The 19,075-nt window shown below is 35.3% G+C and overlaps 1 protein-coding gene across 17 annotated transcripts in view; it reads left to right on the plus strand.

The window, feature by feature from the left end:
* The window catches only part of PHF20L1 (PHD finger protein 20 like 1), a 54,497-nt gene extending 35,467 nt beyond the window's left edge, over positions 1-19,030 (plus strand). For 8 of the 17 annotated variants that reach the window (XM_080582076.1, XM_080582071.1, XM_080582073.1 and 5 more), the window contains 11 exons: positions 1,967-2,185; positions 2,378-2,434; positions 3,785-3,889; positions 7,713-7,877; positions 8,306-8,487; positions 10,410-10,509; positions 11,670-11,756; positions 12,659-12,854; positions 13,248-13,617; positions 15,950-16,115; positions 17,344-19,030. In XM_080582076.1, the coding sequence (XP_080438202.1) occupies positions 1,967-2,185; positions 2,378-2,434; positions 3,785-3,889; positions 7,713-7,877; positions 8,306-8,487; positions 10,410-10,509; positions 11,670-11,756; positions 12,659-12,854; positions 13,248-13,617; positions 15,950-16,115; positions 17,344-17,486 (1,790 nt within the window). In that variant the 3' untranslated portion in view covers positions 17,487-19,030. The remainder of the gene's footprint in view (positions 1-1,966; positions 2,186-2,377; positions 2,435-3,784; positions 3,890-7,712; positions 7,878-8,305; positions 8,488-10,409; positions 10,510-11,669; positions 11,757-12,658; positions 12,855-13,247; positions 13,618-15,949; positions 16,116-17,343) is intronic. The other 9 variants (XM_080582063.1, XM_080582067.1, XM_080582065.1 and 6 more) reach the window with 3 other exon arrangements.
* Positions 19,031-19,075: the final 45 nt, after the last annotated feature.

Below are 19,075 nucleotides of genomic sequence, written 5' to 3' on the forward strand. Positions count from 1 at the left end.
AGATACTAAAATTTGTGGCTAGTAATATCAGAGCACGTTTGATTTTCTGAGATCAGGATTTCTTTTCAGTAATGAAAGTTAAATACTAAATTATTCAAAATATACAATCTGGCACTAAATTTTCCCTTGAAATTGTTCAGAGGGAGCTGAGCTGAACTTTTCATCAAAATAACAGTGACCTAATCAAATTACGTTCATTTGGGCGATCCTTTTGTGTCGCCTTCAGAAAGGAGACCAGACGGTGATAGCATCATGATGTGGGGAAGTGCCACTTCTGTCTTTTACTGAGGTGCTAAAATATATTCACTAGTGACAGGTGGCAAACCAGTTCAGTCCTGCAAGAGAGAGAAATGCTTACTAGGAAACCAAAGGAAGAAATACTTGGTACAGTGTTTTGTGTATGCCACTGAGCTAAGTGCCTTGGGAATAAAGACAAAGCTTAGGTGGTAGACCAGGCTAAAAAGGATTATGGTCTCATGTGAGATGGTCAGTTGAAGCTACTGGACAGGCTCAGGTAGTAGTCGTGCAGCTCATGTCTTGTCTTCAAAGACAGCACGCAATTGAGCAGCTGCTTTTGGCTGCTTGCTAGATTGCATAGCATGGTGAAGTCTTGCCTCTTACAGCTGGCAACATCTGGCATTTAAAAATGCTGTGTGGTCTGATTTTGCTTGCTATTGCTTTTGCTCCTCCTGCAACTTTCTCCCTCTGTGGAATTTTGACTGTTTTCCTGGGGAGGCTGCATAGGAGCTGGAGTAAGTTTCATGTGAAGTGTAAGACCAATTGGGTTTGTTTGTCCAAATCTGGAAAGCAGCTTTTTGGAGCCACCACCAAGCTGTTAACTACCTTTTCCCACGGAATTATAACTGATGAATTTACTAAGTTATTTTTAACAATGTTTGTTTAAATGCTTTTTTTTTTTCACCAAATATTTTTTGTTTGTTTGTTTTTTAAATAAGGCAGTTCAGAAAACTCAGTGAACCTATCAGATCAGCTTTGTATTTCACCTGGCTTAACATCCTGACTACTAGCATGTCTCCTTCGGGATTTTTTTTTGGGGGGGGGGGAGGGGGGAGATTAAGCCCCTTAAGACTTTGGAGAGCTGTGTTTTTGTACAGCATTGTCCTCAGATATTCTCAGTGTCCTGATGAAGATTAGGCTTTCCTAATTATGGTTAGATGAGACTTAACACTCTCACAATATTGATGAACACAGCAATACAGAGGTTTTTGCAATATCAGTAATGTTCTTTACAACTAACATTTGTTTTAGATTTATCTGAAAATTACATTATCCTATTAGATTATAAATATCAGCAATGAAATTCTAATTATAGAGCTTTATTTTACTAAGTTTATTTTCTCATTTGCATCTACAGAGGTAAAGAAACTGCCACCTAAATATCTTGCACTAATCAGTAAACCTTGCAATAAGAATTGTCACTATATGATTCTGATTTCCAGCATAGTAATTTGCATGTAATTCAAATATGTATCAAAAGCATGAAAGACTAAATAATTTAAATATTACTAGAGTCAATGAAAAATGCAATAAACCAAAGTGTAAATGCATAGTGCTAAAAATGTTTGAGAACATACATTCTCTGTTCACATAATGGACCAGTAACTTAAATAGTGTTGATAATATTAGTACTTTTACCCTTAGCATTGGCATGGGTTTCTATTACAGTGGAATGAAAGGAAACAAAAAGGCTTAAAAATAGCAGCAAAAGTATGTTTTAAGCAATAAAAATAGTTGAAAAGTGAATGCAAGTGTCGAAGTAGACAAAGAAACCTGTGGCATGTATCGTCTTGTATATAAGACTATGGTCTAGGCATTCACATGCAGTAATTACGTGTTTAGTGTGATGATATTATTACCAATACATGATGTTTCAGTGATCTGACCCAGCCAGTGATCTGGCTGCAATCCTTACTGAATGCCTAGTAATCTGTCTTCTTGTTTTCAGCACCCTCGTCCCATGTACATGCCTTACATCTGGAAATGCCTTTAACCAGTAGTCTAAAGTTACCCAAAGGGAGTAGTAAAAAAAAGAGGTCTTCCACATCAGTGAGCTCTGAAGGGACAGAGATACAGTACTCTGTGCCCATAAAGGAGAAAAGTTTTGAGAGTCTGAAGGAGAAAATATTAAAGAACGTGATTGAGAAGGACAAGCATTCAGAAGTTGGTAAACTACAATGCTTTTTGTTTCCAGTGCTTTAGAGACTAAAAGTAACTGTAAAGTGACATTTAAAACATTGTATTGCTTGTATGTTTCTTATTTTATACCAGTAGAGCTGTTTACTGTCTAATGACTTTTACAAGAAAGTAGGTCATCAGCCAGACATCGCACTAATGTCTCATGTTCTTAAACTTGCAGGTGCGGTGAGAATAGAAAGAAAAGGAAAACTGGAAGAGAAGAGTTCCACAACATATGGTATGTACAAAGCAGTAATATTTTTATGGAAAAAGGAAAAGTCTTTGCTTTATGTCTCTGAAGTATAGGTGTAACAGTGTAAAACATTTCTAGGGTCCAGCTTAATGTCTTTTAATCTTAAAAGATTAAAATTTAGATCTTAAAAGTTTAAAAAAAAGTTTAGATCTTAAAAGCCATTTTTATATATATGACAAGTTTATAGTAAAGGTATAACTGCAAAAGAGGAAAACTAAAGTTCCTGTAACAAGGATTTGGATAGTACCCGTGGGAGGCCCAAGACAAAACTTTTTTTTCAGTTGAATTAGCGATACTGCATTTATTTCCTTGTATTGACTGCTGAGAAGAGGGAAAAAAATAAGTGTTACTAACAAAACATTTGTTAATTCTTGAAAGAAAATCAGAAGGAAGGGGACTTTTGTTTGCCCTGGCTTAAAAAATTATGGTTATAGACATACAAGAATTCACATGTGAATTTGCCTTGGGTTTTCCAGGTGGGGAAAAACTGTGCTTTTGTACTCCACAAGAAGATAAGACTCAATATATGTTTAGGAAATAATCCTTAAACACTGATTTAAATCTTATGTTTTCCATAACAAGTCAATTTCCTCATTACTTACCTTGCTGCTGGTTGCTTATAAAATAATTATGGCGTGACAGTGCTGTGGGATACCTTTTCTCTGGGGACAATTAATAGGATAGATAGAATTTTTCTAAAACGAAGTAGTTATCTTCATGCATATGTCAACAGTGCTTGTAAGTGAACTGCAGCGTAAAAAACGTACCTTAAGGTAAAAGCCTAAGGTAAACCTTAGGTAACCTTAAGGTAAAAAACATACCTTAAATTTAAGTCAGAATCAGTTTTCTATGAGGGTGCCTCTGTGCAATAGAAAGTGCTGACAGCATCAGCAGTTCTGAGTTTTGTGACACTGAAATTTCCTTTAAACGTGTTTCACCCTTACAGAAAGCAATTTAAGATGACATTATCTTTTTGTTTGGAATCTTGCACTTCTGAAAGCTTTCTCTCATGCCCAAACCTTTTTGTCATAAACTGTAAGTTAAATAGCTGTTATAGACTGTTTAAATAACACCACCTATTTCATGTGCTTTGTTGTACCTTCTTCTGCTCTGGTATCTGATGTGGAAATACTTAAAGTTGTTGAGAGAGACTGTGTTATTTGAACTGTTCTACCATCAGCTAATAAGAGACACACCCAGCATATCAAGAAATTAATCGAATTGTGAATCTTGCTAGGATTAGCTTGAATTTATATGTCATGTTTATGGTAAGACAAATGAAGCAAGTATTTTGGAGTGGCACTGCTGTTTTGAAATGTTCAATTTTTACTTTAGGTAAGAAGAAAGAAAAGGAAAAGGAGAAAAAAGAGAAAAAGGAGAAAGATCATAAATCAAAACAGAAAAAGAAGAAGAAAAAAAAGAAGAAATCTAAACAGCACGGTGAGTTCAATCTGCATTTTTTGAAAGTGAGCCAAACCACTTGGCGTATTTTGGGGATAAGATATTAAAATTTGTTTCTCAACAATATAAATATAAAATTTATAAATTCCAATTAATAGATTTTGGCCCTAATGTTGAAACAACTCGAGTCTATGACTTCATTTCTGTATTTATGGCCTGTTGTCTCTATGCGATAGGCGTAGGCTTTTCATAGACATTTGTTCTTGAAAGGATATGCAGATGATAATGCTTTTGCTTTTAGCCTCTTTAGACTCTTCATTTGAAGCTCTGTAAAATCTTTATCTTGTTTGGACATTTCAGTTATTCTAGTATTCAGCCTGTTGCAGTCTGTTCTTAATAATGAATCCATAACAGTTTCTACATTTGTAAAGTACAATTTTTTTTGGTGGTAAAAAAAACCAAATCTTTTAGACATCTTTTTTTTTTCTCCTTGGTTGAGAGGGAAAACCTCTCATGGGTGAGAGGAAAACACCTCTGTGGGTGTTTTCCTTGAAACACCCATAAGAATGAGGTTAAAAGTTTTGATACCATCCCTTCTGTAACTGTCCTTGGTGTGATTCTTGTGGAAAAACTGGACAATTTTTCTTATTTAAAAAAAAAAAGTGATCCTGCTGACAAGTATTGTCTCTTTTATCACATTTCTTTCCCTTCTTGTATTTTATTCCTGTTTTCTTTCCCTCTTCTGGTTCTTTTCATCTCCCATAAAATCTTTTGCATTTTAGTGCAGCCTCGGTTGCAGAATTATGACAACGTAAATAACTGCATGGGCAAATGCAGGCTCATTCTGTCTTCTAGCCGAAGATTAAACTTTATTTTTTGTTCTATATCTGTTTGCCTCAAAAAGTGTTTCAGGACTTAAACTACTTGTTTTTCTCTCTCCTGTTCTCTCTGTTTTGTGTTTTTTTTTTAACATCTTTATTCAAAAATGTAGATTTACTGTGCTTATCCAGTTGGCTCTACTTTTGTGTACCTTGAGAGGGTTTTGCTAGATATCAGTTGAAACTTTGATTTAAAATTCTTAAAATATGAGAAGGTGAAAATTGAAAACCTATTAAATGGATTTTTCCATAAACTTTTCCCCAAAAGCATGTAGAAGAATCTTAGGCATTAACAGGAGCTTCTGACCACAGACTAAAAAGATGGTTTACCAATCTCTAGAGTGATTAAATGTTTTATCTAAAACGTGTACTGTAATGCAGTACTTGAACTATAGTAATCTAGGCTTCAAATACTTTACCATCTTGGTATTGGAGTAACATAATTTTCAACTATAAACTTTGGTTGCTTATTTTACCTGAATACTACTGGGGATTCCTTTACCTACGCTCGAAAAGTATCTAAGTATTTTCAAAAAGATTCTAGGAAAATCTAGGTATGCAAAAGTCAAAGGGGGGTAAAAAAAAATCCAACACCTTATCAGTTCTGTCTATTTCATCTGTGGCTATTACAACATGGCAAATTAAGTCAATGCTTTCCACAGGCTCCATTTTTAGAAAATACTCAAAAGCAATGTGTCAGTACCTTGTATAAGTCAATATCCGTAGGAGCACTCTTAATAAAGTTTGATAAGAGTAAGAAAAATGTTTTATGCTCTTCTATCTTTTGAGTATATGGCAGACTGAGTGTTGGTATAAAAGTGTTTGGAAAGCAAACTTGCGTAAAAGTAAGGAAAATAATGCTTGAAGCATTAGACAGGTGTTTGGAACACAAGTGGTTTAATAGTCAGCTACCAAGTGAAGATACAGATCTGAACTGTGTTTGAAACTACAAATATATTTTCTGTAGCTGAAGAACTCTTGCATAGTATTGCCCCGAAACTTCTGTTTCACGTATTTCCAAAAAAAGGTAAGCAGAGCAGTCCTCTGACATTTTTGGTGTTGAATATTGGAATTAAGGTGAATCAACAGGAAAAAAAAAAAAAGTAGTATACAATATAAAATGTTTGAGGAATTGGTCAGACTGATTTTGCCGCAGTGGACATGCGATACTTTGCAGTTTTGCAAAGGGCTGTGCTTGAGATACTCCTCAGCTTCCCACTGTCTGAGGGTATGCGTGTTTCTTTGGTTCCATACAGCTCCAACACGCAGTGGTTTCTGAAAAACTTATTGATTCAAACTGATTGAGATAAAGTACCTCTTGCAAACTTAAATTAGAGCCATTGTCCGCAGTATTGTTCTTTTGTTTTACCATCTTGAGGTTGTAAGGTTTTTGTTTGTTTGTTTCTCTCTCTTTATTGCTTTGGCTAATTTGTCGTGATACTTAAAAGCTTAACAAAGGTACCATGATTAGGTTTCAGCTTTTAGGGGCCATATCCAATGCTTGTAAATATTAAGAGAAAACTATGTACCTCCCAGTCTCCCAACAAACAGATCTTAAATCCAGATGCAGAAGCAGCGTGAATAGAACTGCAGCATTTTCTCCTGTGCAAATTTATCTCATGAAAAACTGTTTCAAGCAATCCAGAGGCATTCTGTCTGGATTTTTTCACTGAGAGAAAAAGAAAAATGCTTTGGCAGGTCCTGACTCTAGTGTCTGACCCTGAAAAAGCTCACTGAAAAATGATCTGTCAAAAGAAGCAATATTTTCTTTCTCCAGAACTAACTTACCCTACTTTCATGGTATGGGCAGAAAAAGTGTGTGAGGCATGCTCCGTTCCTTTCAAGTCAAAATGAGGCATTTAGGGGAAGAAGACAGTGGGGGCACATTATATGCTTCAGATGAGTATTGTGCAGGTCTAAAAAAAAGAAAAACTTTTTTTTTCTCTTAGTATACACATGACTTATGCTGCTGTACAGAAAGTGATGGCACATTGAAAACTGCATATTAATTCTGTCATGTTTTAATAACTAGCTATAGCTGAAGTAGTCAGGACTGCTTATTTTTTTTGTTTTCTTTTGTATACCCAGCATTTTCTATTGTCTCTTTGCAAATACTTACATGCCTTTTCAGTCACACTCATTCATATAAAGCCTGTGGAAAGTAGGTAACTTCCTCTTGTTTCAGTGAAGTTGATAGCAATACAACATAATCAATGAGTGGATTAGAAGACCATATTTTCAGATCTGTTCCTGACTCCGCAATGCTTAAGGAAATGTGATAGTGTGGTTTTGACAGAGGAAAAAATATTAACAGTGGCTTAATGGAAAGTATTTAGGAGAGCAGCAGATTGTGGAACTCATTGCTAGAACACAGGTGGTAGCAGTAGTGCTTCTACAGAACGATGAAGATGCAGAAATATGACCATTTGTATTCAAAGTTTTAAGAGGAGTAGATGGATAGCTACTCTTACTTACCGCTGGACTTACCTGGGTGCTTTCTTCAGTTACTGTGATTAAGAACATAAGAAACATTCCTTGAGACTGTTACAAAATAGGCTGTGTGTTAGAGAAAAATAGATTGTGCTGCTTCTGGCCACCAGCGAGAGGCAAGGCTGCTGCAGCGCCTTGTCCCCAAATCCAACCGGTAGCAAGGCTGAAAATGGATTACCACTGGGTACAAGCACATGGAGTTTTCACACGAACACATACAACCAACAGCCTCATCCAGCTCCCCTCTCTGGTTGAGCAGGATGGAGGTCTGCAAGTGAGAATATATAAATATACATTATGGTTCATTATGGTTCTTACTGGAAATTTCTGGAAAAACTGTCTTGAAAAGCATTTGCCATTTCATGTTCAGTTTTGTCATCTAATACCTCAGTGTTGATGCTCTTTACGTCTGAACGTAATATTGTTTTCTTATGTTTTTTTTCATTTGTCACAAATTTTTGTAACATCAGCTAATCCTGTTGTTAACTTTTCAGATTATTCGGATTATGAAGATAGTTCTGTTGAGTTCTTGGACAGGTGCTCTTCTCCATTAACGCGGTCCTCAGGAAGCTCTTTGACTTTGCGCAGCATGTTCTCAGAGAAGAATACATCGTACCAGTATCCAAGAGCTATCTTGTCTGTTGACCTTAGTGGAGAAAGTAGGTTGGCTGAGCGGAAACTTTCAGTTTGTAGGTTTAGTTTCTTAGGAAACATAATAAATAAATAAATAGATTTTGGCTATAAAATTTTTCGATTTTTTTTAAGCATCTTAAGTTTTTGATTGTAGCTATAAATATGGTGGCTAATTTATGCTTCATCTATTTAAATCAAAATGTTTGCACTCCTCAAGCTGTTCTGCATTGTGCTTGCTTTAGTTAAAGATTGCTACTCTGCTTCTGATGCAATCACATTGCATTTAAAGGCATTTTGCAGAGGTCATCAAGAAATCATAAAATACCAGCAGTGCATTTGAGGGTGACTTTTTTGGTATATATAGGTTAAGACTTTTAATTGATAGAAGAACAGGTTTTTTTTAAATGCATATTTTTGCACTCACAATTTCACATTTGTTTTTTTTTTTTACTAGATCTTTCAGATGTTGAGTTCCTGGATGATTCCTCTACAGAGAGTTTGTTACTTAGTGGTGATGAATACAATCAGGATTTTGATTCAACTAACTTTGAAGAGTCTCAGGATGAAGATGATGCTCTCAATGAAATAGTTAGATGCATTTGTGAACTGGATGAAGAAAATGGCTTTATGATTCAGGTAAAGAAATTGAGGGGGTATATTTTCGACGTGAAGTTTGTGCTTGGGAAGATACCCTTCTAAGGTGTTGGATACCGAAGTTAAGTAGAGAGTTGTAAATAGAAATAACTAATAATAACAAAATATTTCTGTGTTGTGCACTTCATGTGATTCTCTCCAGTGTATGCAGAATTTTTTCTCTGGGATGGGTTTCCTCTAACAATTTGATATGTAGAACAGGTTTGTAAGGAAAGGTAATCTTTTTGCATATAGACAGTTGATAAAGTTGGAAAAATGTATGCTTTTCCACACACAAATGATAGTTTTCTGTCTATAGACAGTTCCAATTATACCAGCACTTCTGGTTTGGTCCTTGCGCTTCACACTATATTATTTGTAGACACCACTCTACTCGCTGTAAATTTACCTCAGCTCTATCCAAGGTTGGTGAATCTTGGTATAGATCTCTGCCATACGTATGTTAATATTGTTAGTATCTTTGTGTTGTGATGCGCGTGCTTCATCGTTAGAATAGCAGTTCTCAAACAAGAAACGAGTAGCTCATTTTAGAAGCTGCTAAGAGTTTAAATATTATTTGGAATAGGGCAAAATAGGAGAAAACTTGCCATTTGAAGAATACATGGTGTCAGCTGCTGACAGATTGCAGCTGCTGCTGCTTATGTATTTGTACTGCAGTGAAAGAAGCATCTTTCATCTAGTAACAAATAATTTAAAGTCATTGTCTCAAGGAATTTGTGTGATTAGATCAGATGCAAGCAAAAGCGAGGAAGAAGTCAGTTGTCAATAACTTTAAAAAGATGATGAACTTCTGTGGTTTTTGGACTCAGAGGACAGGTTGGTGTTCAGCTATCAATGTGGTACAGTTTCTGTTGAAAATACGGAGCCTTTTTAACTGAGATTTGAAGGAAGCAAGAATTAGCTGCCTGGTTAATGGACTTGTAGTCTTTTGGAAACGAAAGAAAGATCTGAAAAACAAGTACACAAACTGTCCCTGGGAACGCATTACTGAAATGCAGTGGTGTGTTGGAAGAATTCCGCAACGATAATAACATGGAAAAAATGGACTGATGTAGAAATTCTTGGAGAGAGGAGAGGAAACTGGCTATAGTGGTATGACAAGAGGAAAGGCAGCTTCAGTGTTCTGAATATGTTGATGTTCAAAATGCATGTCAAAACAGAGGAGAGATTTTCAGTAGTAAAACAGCAGATATTTAGAAAATAGGCAAGCACTGAGCTGAGAAAGGAGGAAAATGAACTTACAAGTGGTAGTTTCCTGCCCATTTCTGAAGTCCATTGACAGCCTAAAGTTGATCACTTACCTCCTCTTCATGCATTGCCTCATTGAGAGCAATCAGTTTACTGTTTCTAGGCCTTCATGTCTTACCACTTCTCTTTTGCTCTCCTGTTCTCTTATTTCTCCTCTTTCATTTTCTCTTCATTTTCTTTTTCTTTTAGATTTTCCATTGGTGCGATATTAAAAACACATCTTTCTAGCGCACTGGAGAGATGCTTTGTAAATATAAATAATTAAACTGAAGAGTTTTCTACTTTTCACTGTTATGCTGTAATGTATTACATTATCTTTCTACTTTACTGTAATATTATACTCCTGTCTTATGTTTCGCTACTAAATATTTAGGTGCTAAATTGTTATAATGTTGTAATAAAATCCTATTAAATATTGCGTCTTCATTTTTTTCTCCAGTCTGGAATTTGTGGTTGAGGTAATTTTCAGAACTAAAGCTACTTCTTAGCTTGATGTCTTTGCCTACCCAAACACAAATCGCCCAAATAAAATTAGTTTACTCGTCAGCTATTTAAGTTAAACTGCCCTTTGAGTTGTGATGATACAAGAGAGAGCTTCTGATTTTTGAATCTGCATATCTTAGTTTTAGTTTTCGCTTTTGTTTTTCTGATGTCAGTGTGAAGAGTGCTTGTGTTGGCAGCACAGTGTATGCATGGGATTGTTAGAGGACAGCATTCCAGAGCAGTACATCTGTTATATCTGCAGAGACCCACCAGGTATGAGTAAACCTCCTTTATCTGCATCTGTCTGCTTGGGATTTTTAGGCAGATATATGTATGTTGCTTAAATTGTTAAAGTTGTCTGTTTTGCGTTTATATGTTACAGTTCTTTGGGGAAAGACTTGCCCTGAGCAGAGACTTACTTTCCTGTCAGTAATGTCTTGTTCAGCTATGCTAAATCTTCTATGTGATTTAAATTACCATAACTTCAGTTGTTGAAACTTAATGCCCCCAAGCCTTTAATGTCATTATACTCTAAAAAGTCTTTGTAACCTAAACATCCTTGTTCAGTAACCTGTTTTCCATATGCTTGGAATCACATCTGTTCATTTAGATATCCTTTTAGAGAAAAAGGACTTACTACCACATTACACTGGAATATACTGTGGATGTCATTTCATATTAATTGTGATTTCATAGTCTTTGTCTTTGCCAAGAATAGTGTAAATAAAGGTGGAATTGAATATGTAAAGTCTTTGCCAAAACCTAGCACTTATGTTAAACAATAGTGTACAAACAGCACACCTTGAATTTAAGATTATTAGGATAATTTTGAAACAGAAAAAAAATTGAGAACTCCATTTACTTATGAACTGAATATATTTGATTAGAAAGCTGTTGATGTTAAATAGTTGTTTCCATAAGCCCCTTTTTCCTACCGGTTATTTGAAGGAAAACCATATGATTTGGAAAGTTTTTAATATTTGTCAACGGTTGATACAAATTCATGTATGTCTTCTGGTGATTTATCTAACAGTTAGCTGTTTCAAGAGGGCCATGAGACCACAACTCCAAATTTACTTTCATTCTGAATTTAGGAAGTTAAATCTAATGCCTGTATGTAAAGTTATAAAATAAGGTTTCTTTAATTATTTTGAGAAGCAAATTTAGAAATTAGCTAGAGCTGGACAGATGTGACTTTTTCGATTTGTCCCAATCTGAACCTTGATGATGGTAGAAAGTCATGTCTGATAATTCCTTATGTGGTGTACTCTTTGAGTAGTCGAGCCTTTTCTTATTAAAAACAACTAATTTGTCTTGTGTTCTTTCCCTGCACTGTACTAGGTACTTCGTTATCCCCTGCTATACGGAGACTGTGTCCCTAATTTTTATCTTCTCTCCCTTCCTAACCATTACTTCTTTTCTTTCTATGTCAGGAGAAAAAGGTCATTCACAATGTCAGTATTTTAAAGTGTATTGGGATAATGGGCAGAAAGGAGATAGACAGGGTATTCTCCTGAAAGGTATGAAGGGCTTCCATCAACCTGTTCTTTGTTCTGTATATGATGATAGTCTGATATGAAATTGAGTGTAAGATATTGCGATCTTAGTCAGTTTGTTTGTCTGGGTACCTCATTGTAAACAGTAATATTGGAATAAGTAGTATATGTCTTTTTTTCATAATTAAGTTACTGTAGAAGCATTAGCTAAGTAGTTGTTAACGCCTGTTGGGTTAAATCTATAGATGTTGCCATAGTGTGGGAGACCTAATGCCCGCTTACTTTGATATCCTGTCTAATAGTGTCTGGTGAAAGACCCCTCAAAGGAGAGGGTAAGAACTCTGCTGTCAGGTAGCTTTGAGATGTTTACTTCTCATGAAGGCTTTGAGATGTTTGCTTTTCATGAAGCCTTCTCCCAGCTTCTAATAAATAGATACTGAATTCATTGTTAAAGCAAAATATTTGTTGGCTTTACAAAAACAAAGTAGGTCTTTTGGACATAGCCATATAAAATCCACTCTATAATATTTCTATCAGTATTGTAGTTACTTTTTAACTCTCGGAGCTAACTTAAACTGGAAAACTAAGATGTCAATTTAAACTGATTTTTTGCAGTTAGATTGACAATACTAAACTTCTTTTATATCCTGTGCTCTAATTGCAAACTTAAGTTTTCATTTCAAATGCCATTTACAGAGATTATGAGATTCCAGCTTTACTTTTGTTTTCAAAATGATGTGTTCCCTTTAAAGCCATGAAAACTAAGTTTTAAAATCTCAATAAAATAACAAGATACTGAATCATTCTCTCATGAGTGTTAGGCGTTTAGGGGAGAGTAGAGCATATAATTATAACACTCTAGTTTTAAAAATACAATTGCACTGTGGCTTTAGATGGTCCTCAATTTGTTTATTGCTTACACACAGGTCAGAGGTGGAGTGCCAAATATCTTTATGATAAAGACTGGCTAAACAACGGACACATGTGTGGATTATCATTTTTGAAAGAAAACTACTCTCATCTTAATGCCAAAAAGATTGTGTCAACCCATCACCTACTGGCAGATGTATATGGTGTAACAGAAATACTGCATGGACTACAGCTGAAGATTGGGATATTGAAGTAAGTATCAGTCCAGGGTCTATTCTCAATCTTTGTATATTCAGGGAACAGAAACTGCTGTTTCCATATGCGTTATTCTGTCATATTGAAAAAACATCTTCTCAAATACTTTAAATAGTTTCAGTGCAACATATAGAGTACCCTCAGCTTCAGTGGGAGTTAGGTGCTCAGAAGATCCACTGTTATTGGTGTTTTTTTTAATAGCTGACTTTGTGTTAAAGGGGCATTCTAGTTTTATCCTGAATTGATAAGTAACCTAGGAATATTCACTTACGTGTTGGATAATGGTACTTATCAAAAGATGTGGTCTAGCAGAAGTGGATGCTTGATAGTACAGTGCTGTAGGAGGTAGTTCTGTATAACATGTTTTTCTTTTTCTCCCCTTTGTTGTAGAAATAAACATCACCCAGACCTTCATCTCTGGGCTTATTCAGGGATGCGAAAAGAACAGGAACAAATAACTCTTGGGGTAGAGAAAAAGATAGTGACTTTGCCAGATGCTGTTAATCTGACTGAAAGGACGTGTCACAGTCAAAACCATAAAGAGACACCTAGCTTACCCCAGAAGATGGAGGAAACATACATCACAAGTGAGCACAGTTACCAAAAACCACAGAGTTTTGGTCAAGACTGCAAAGCAGTCACTGACCCTATGAGCTCAGATGATGAAGATACAAGTAGTTTTGACGAAGACCAGGAATTTTGTTCAGAGAATAAAAACTGTTTACAGTATTCTTTTAAAGATGATGGCATGAATGAGCAGGTAAGTATCATTCTTCATCTGGGAAGTTTCTTAATTAGAAGAGTATGTTCAATCTTACAAAGTTCAAGTACATAAAAGCATTTATCAAATACGTCAGTGGAAATCACTAAGAGCAAAGTTGGATCACTGAAATAGTTTCAGGTAAATAATATGTATTTGGATTGGAGAAGGAAATGAAAAATATGGTTAAAGTATTGCCTATGCTAAAACTGTTTGTATTTGTTCCTTTCCAATGTTTCAAAGGGAAAAAAAATATCCCATGCTTAACATGTGGGGTCTTGAAACAGAACTTCAGTGTTTTTTGAGAGGTGAGGAAAACAGGGCGAATTTCCTTTTTTCTCTCAATTCTGTTTTCTATTTGTTTTTTAATTGTTGTTAAACTGAGATTTGTAATAGTGTTTTTTATTGTACTCTTCTTTTAGTATCAATATCCTTTTAATATCAATACTAACTAGAATTCCACGAGTAATGATTTACAGATTAACTAAGCTAAAAGTTGTGTGCAACTTCTGAGTCTTACATTTCATATTTCTTCTAATTAAATTTTTTCAGCCTTCTAGTCAGGATTATATTCAGTAAACATCTCTTTCTTAGTTTTGCATTAAGTGTTTGAACCTATTACATCGTGGAAAAGGGCTGAAACTTTTTAGCCTCTTATTAGTCACAGAATCATCTAGGTTGGAAGAGACCTCAAAGATCATCTAGTCCAACCTCTGACCTAACGCTAACAAGTCCTCCACTAAACCATATCGCTAAGCTCTATGTCTAAACATATTTTAAAGACCTCCAGGGATGGTGACTCAACCACTTTCCTGGACAGCCCATTCCAATGCCTAACAACCCTTTCAGTAAAGAAGTTCTTCCTAATATCCAACCTAAACCTCCCCTGGTGCAACTTTAGCCCATTCCCTCTCGTCCCACAAGGGAAAAACAACATTCTTCTTTTGCAGGTGTACAAGAGTCTGAAAGTTGTCATAAAGGGAACATTTTGTATTTACATTGGAAGCGTCCTATATAAAGATTAGTGACATAATGTGAATAGTGAAAGCACTAAAGAGGCAAACCTGATACCTTGCAAGGAGAAAGATTATATCTGGAAAGTGTTAGAGTTTAGAGGCTTCTATGACTTTCAAAAACTTATCTTTGGTAAATAACTTCTTTAATGAATATTGTGAATATTAACAATATTTGTCCTCCAGGACTTGCTCACAAAGCTACCAGCTGGATGGTCTAAGTTTAATTTATTTGATTTTTTGGGGGGTCAAGTCTTCAAAAGAAACAGTTAACTTTTGCTTAAGAAGTGACTAAAGATCTGTCAGTGACAAGGAAAGAACATGAACTAAACACTTCGTCAAATCAGTGTATTAAAATAAAATTCACTCCTTGCTCTGACATTTGCCATGAGTGACATTTGTGACATCTGACATTTGTGAGCACATGTATCCAGAATTTTCCTTAAATTAAATCCCTAAAATAGAATTATCAATAGTGTAGTAACTTCATCGGATACGAAGTCATAATGGGTATAAAACTGAAACTGCAAATCCTGCTAATTAATAAAGATACTGAACGCTTCAGTTAACATGTTCAATCTGGTGCATTTACTTTGGTCATTTCCATTAGCTGAAACATGAGATACAGGAAGATGAGGTGCCTGTGTGCCATCTCTGACTTGCAGTGAAGATATTCATTATTTCAAAGATGATCTTCAGATAGTATGTTGCATAAAATGTTTGTACAACTCTGGACGATATTATCCCCGTAACCATCCCAAACATGTTTAATTCTGGCCAGAACCTGTGGTGGTAAGTTACAGGGGATCGCAGCAGTAGTAGGAAGCAATCTTCTGTTTTAATCTGCAGTTGAATGGCCAGATGACTAATGCAAAAATTACTTCTGACATCTTGAGTATTAGTCTATTTTAGGCAGTATTCCTTCATTCTCTGGCTAAATTTGAAACAAATCTTAGGGTTTTTCATATGTTTGGTGACGGTACACATATGCATTTCAGCACTTCATGAATTGACTCACGATTTGTATTAACAGGGCACAGAAATGCAGTCTGTCTTACTGCATTAAACAAAGTGCGTGAGCTGGTAAACTTTACCTCACCTCATTCCCCTAATGCTATACATGCTCATTTGTATAGAATTTGCATTTTGATTGGTTTAGTCTATTGACGTGTCATGGTACATGGCTGAGTATGCTTTTTGTCAAGTAGACAGAAGTAAAGTCAGCATAGTGTATCGTGATTCAAGTGTCAAAATCAACACCAGAAATTAAATAGACACTCTTAAATGGCAATTTTTTTCTTTCTGTTGCACCTATGAAGAAGAATTCTGCTGAAGGAAACACTGTGTTTCTTTGCAATGAAAGAAAAGGCTCAGAGGAACAAGTGGACACGCATCTTCAATGGCAGCTAAATCTCCTTACCCATATAGAGAATGTACAGAACGAAGTCACCAGCAGAATGGACCTGATTGAAAAGGAAGTTGATGGTAACTGTATTTACAGATACTTGTTAATACTAGTAACAGCTTCTTTCATAGTCTGTGTTGAAGGTGACATGAGAGGCTGAGGATTGATTTTTTTTTTTAAGTATTGTATTCAAATTTCAGCACCTAAAACTATAACTAAAGCTTGCACCCGTGGTTCTTCAGGTCTCTTCCACGGGTTCTTACTGTCCATCAAAGTAGCTTAAGTGCTTAGGACCCCTGACAATTTAGCTCAAGTCTGTGATATTAGACTTTAGAAGGCTTTGATAACTTGTCTAGTCTTTGTCCAGATATGGATCATAAATTTGATGGAATTTTCTGCAACTGGAGGGCTTTTGGCTTGATTGTTCTAGTACTGGACAGTATTCAGGAAAAGTGTGTTCATTCTGCCTTCATCTTTGGTTTGCTATATTACCACGTAATTGGTTTCATTAAACTGGGCTTCATGGGAAAACATGCGTGAGATTGTAGTATGGGTGTAAATATTACAGCACGTGAGTTTACTCACCAGTTGTAGAAACTTAGAAATGAGGAGAGTTTGAGTTTTTCTCAATTATATTTATATTTTTTTATATCAATTTATATTGAGAAAAAAATATCAATTTATATTGAGAAAATATAAAAAAAAAAAAAATAGGAGTCCTTAATTGCCTCTTGACAAATAGTCATCTAACTCCTATTTGCAGTTTTACTTTCAGTATTTCTGCTCATACTAGGCAGTATTTCTAGAATTTGAGTTCATCTTTTCCCTTGTTTGTCTCTAGAAGCTTAAAAATTATTTCAAAAACATTTGTTTGAAGACTGGAAAGCTGTTCTGTAGTCTGGACCTTGCAACTAGGAACCTGTAAAAGTGACAGAAGAGAGCCTAGAATTTCTCTGATCCTTGTGTTAAGGATTGCATTTCCTGTTGCAGATCTGTCATAGCTAGAAGGCTTTGAACTTTAAGTTTCTTTTGTGTGTGTGTAGACAGTAAGTTGTCAGCTAAGGGTATAATTTGCTCCCAAGCACCTTTTTATAACAACAATCAAATTAGAAGATATGTTTAGATTGCTTGAGTGAAACACTGAATTAGTGGTGATTTCCCTATTTTTTTCTGTAAAATAGAAGTCACAGCCTCAGTATATTTTCCCTTCTTATTAAAGATAAGATATGAAAGAAAAGTTTAATTTTTGTGAGAAGTATTTATCAGAGACTCATTCTAACCAATTTCTTCTCCGTTTTACTTCTGTAGTTTTAGAAAGCTGGCTGGATTTCACTGGAGAACTGGAGCCACCAGATCCTCTGGCAAGATTGCCTCAGCTCAAGCGACGTATCAAACAGCTCTTAATCGACATGGGGAAAGTACAGCAAATAGCAACGCTTTGCTCTGTATGACAAAAGGAAGAATAAAGAAATGAAAATAGGTTCTCTACGGTGAATTTTCTTACTAGCCACAAGACTGACAGGAAGACAGCAAAAAGCTGAGCATTTATATAGTTCTTTGCTGATTACATTAATAGCCTGAAGCTTTAGAGAGAGGAGAGGAAATCTAGAGTAATAAATCTGTTGTATTGAAAATCTGAATATTCAATGTCCAAACCTCAAAATGTAATATATTACATACTGAGAAATATTGATTTGATCTTAACATGAAAAACAAGGAAACTTCTGCATACAAGAAAGCTGAACACTCTGCGAAGAACAGTGCTCCTATTTTGAAACCTTTGACAGAAAATTCTAAATTCAGTATTCAGCTGACTAAAAGTTATTGAGAACTGTATTTTCAATTAATTCCTCTTATCTTGCTAGTGAAAGATAGACACAGAGAGATCTGTATCCTCTCTACAAGAAAATTTATAGATTATTTCCTTCTCTCATGAATGTTCAGGAAAATGAGCATACTAGCTTTGATTTTGAAAGAAACTACTTGTCATGGTCTCCTTTTTAAAGTATTTTTTTAAATAGAAATCCTTATTACAGCACCCTTAGGCTCCTTTAAAACAGAAGTGGCAAATAGTGGTCAGATGTGCCAAATAATATTTACAACCACTGGGATGAGATTTTTATTATGGCTTACATGAAGGTTTTTTCCAAAGTCCTACTTGGTGCCAGCAATCCACCCCAAATTGTATGTAGGTGGGTTTTTGTTTTTATTTTTATTTTTTTAATGTTCTGTGGCAGTATTCAGAGTTCAAAGTACCCTTTTTGTCCTGGATATTTCTGTTCTGGTTTGTGCCCTCTAAAACTTTACCATCCTCAGCTGGGATGAGGAATGACAAGATAAGCAAAACTGTCTGTGGCTGTGAATATACTAAACCACTAGGATAAATATCACAAGATACATTATACATTTTTTTTATAAAAATTTCCAGCTTCAGTGAATGAAACATCATGAAACCAAAGGCAACCTAGTTGCTCTGTTAGCTCTTGCTGGTTTTTGAGCCCAGGACTTTCCCTGTGCTTATAAGTTGCCGCTGTACCCAGTGCTACATACATACTTGTATGTGTATGTATATGTGTATAGATACACATGTACATATATACATACTATATACATTTATATCTACACGTCTAGTTTTATTACAATAGACTATAAGAACTGGTGGTTAACATGAAATGTTACCTTTTAACAAGCAGTTTCTAAAATTGAAAATAATGTATGTACAGGTTTTGAAATTTGTAAAATATGACTGTTAAAAGGAGGCTATTTAACTGATGACATTAAGATACTTGAACATTTTATGCCTCGCATCTGTTTATCAGTTCTAGTTATCTGTATAAATGCATTTTAGAACCGATAGACAGTAAACTTGAATTTACCTTTTGATAAGAGTACAAGCCACTGTACATTCAAAAATTATTTAAATTTGCAAACACACTGTTCTATATGTAAGGTACTGTATGTAAAACTGTTTATTAAAACTATTCTGCATACTCTACATTTTCCATTTTTCTTCCTGATCTACATACAAGTGTAAAATATG

This window comes from Anser brachyrhynchus, assembly GCF_964034855.1.
Source record: "Anser brachyrhynchus genome assembly, chromosome: 2".
Taxonomy (NCBI): domain Eukaryota; kingdom Metazoa; phylum Chordata; class Aves; order Anseriformes; family Anatidae; genus Anser; species Anser brachyrhynchus.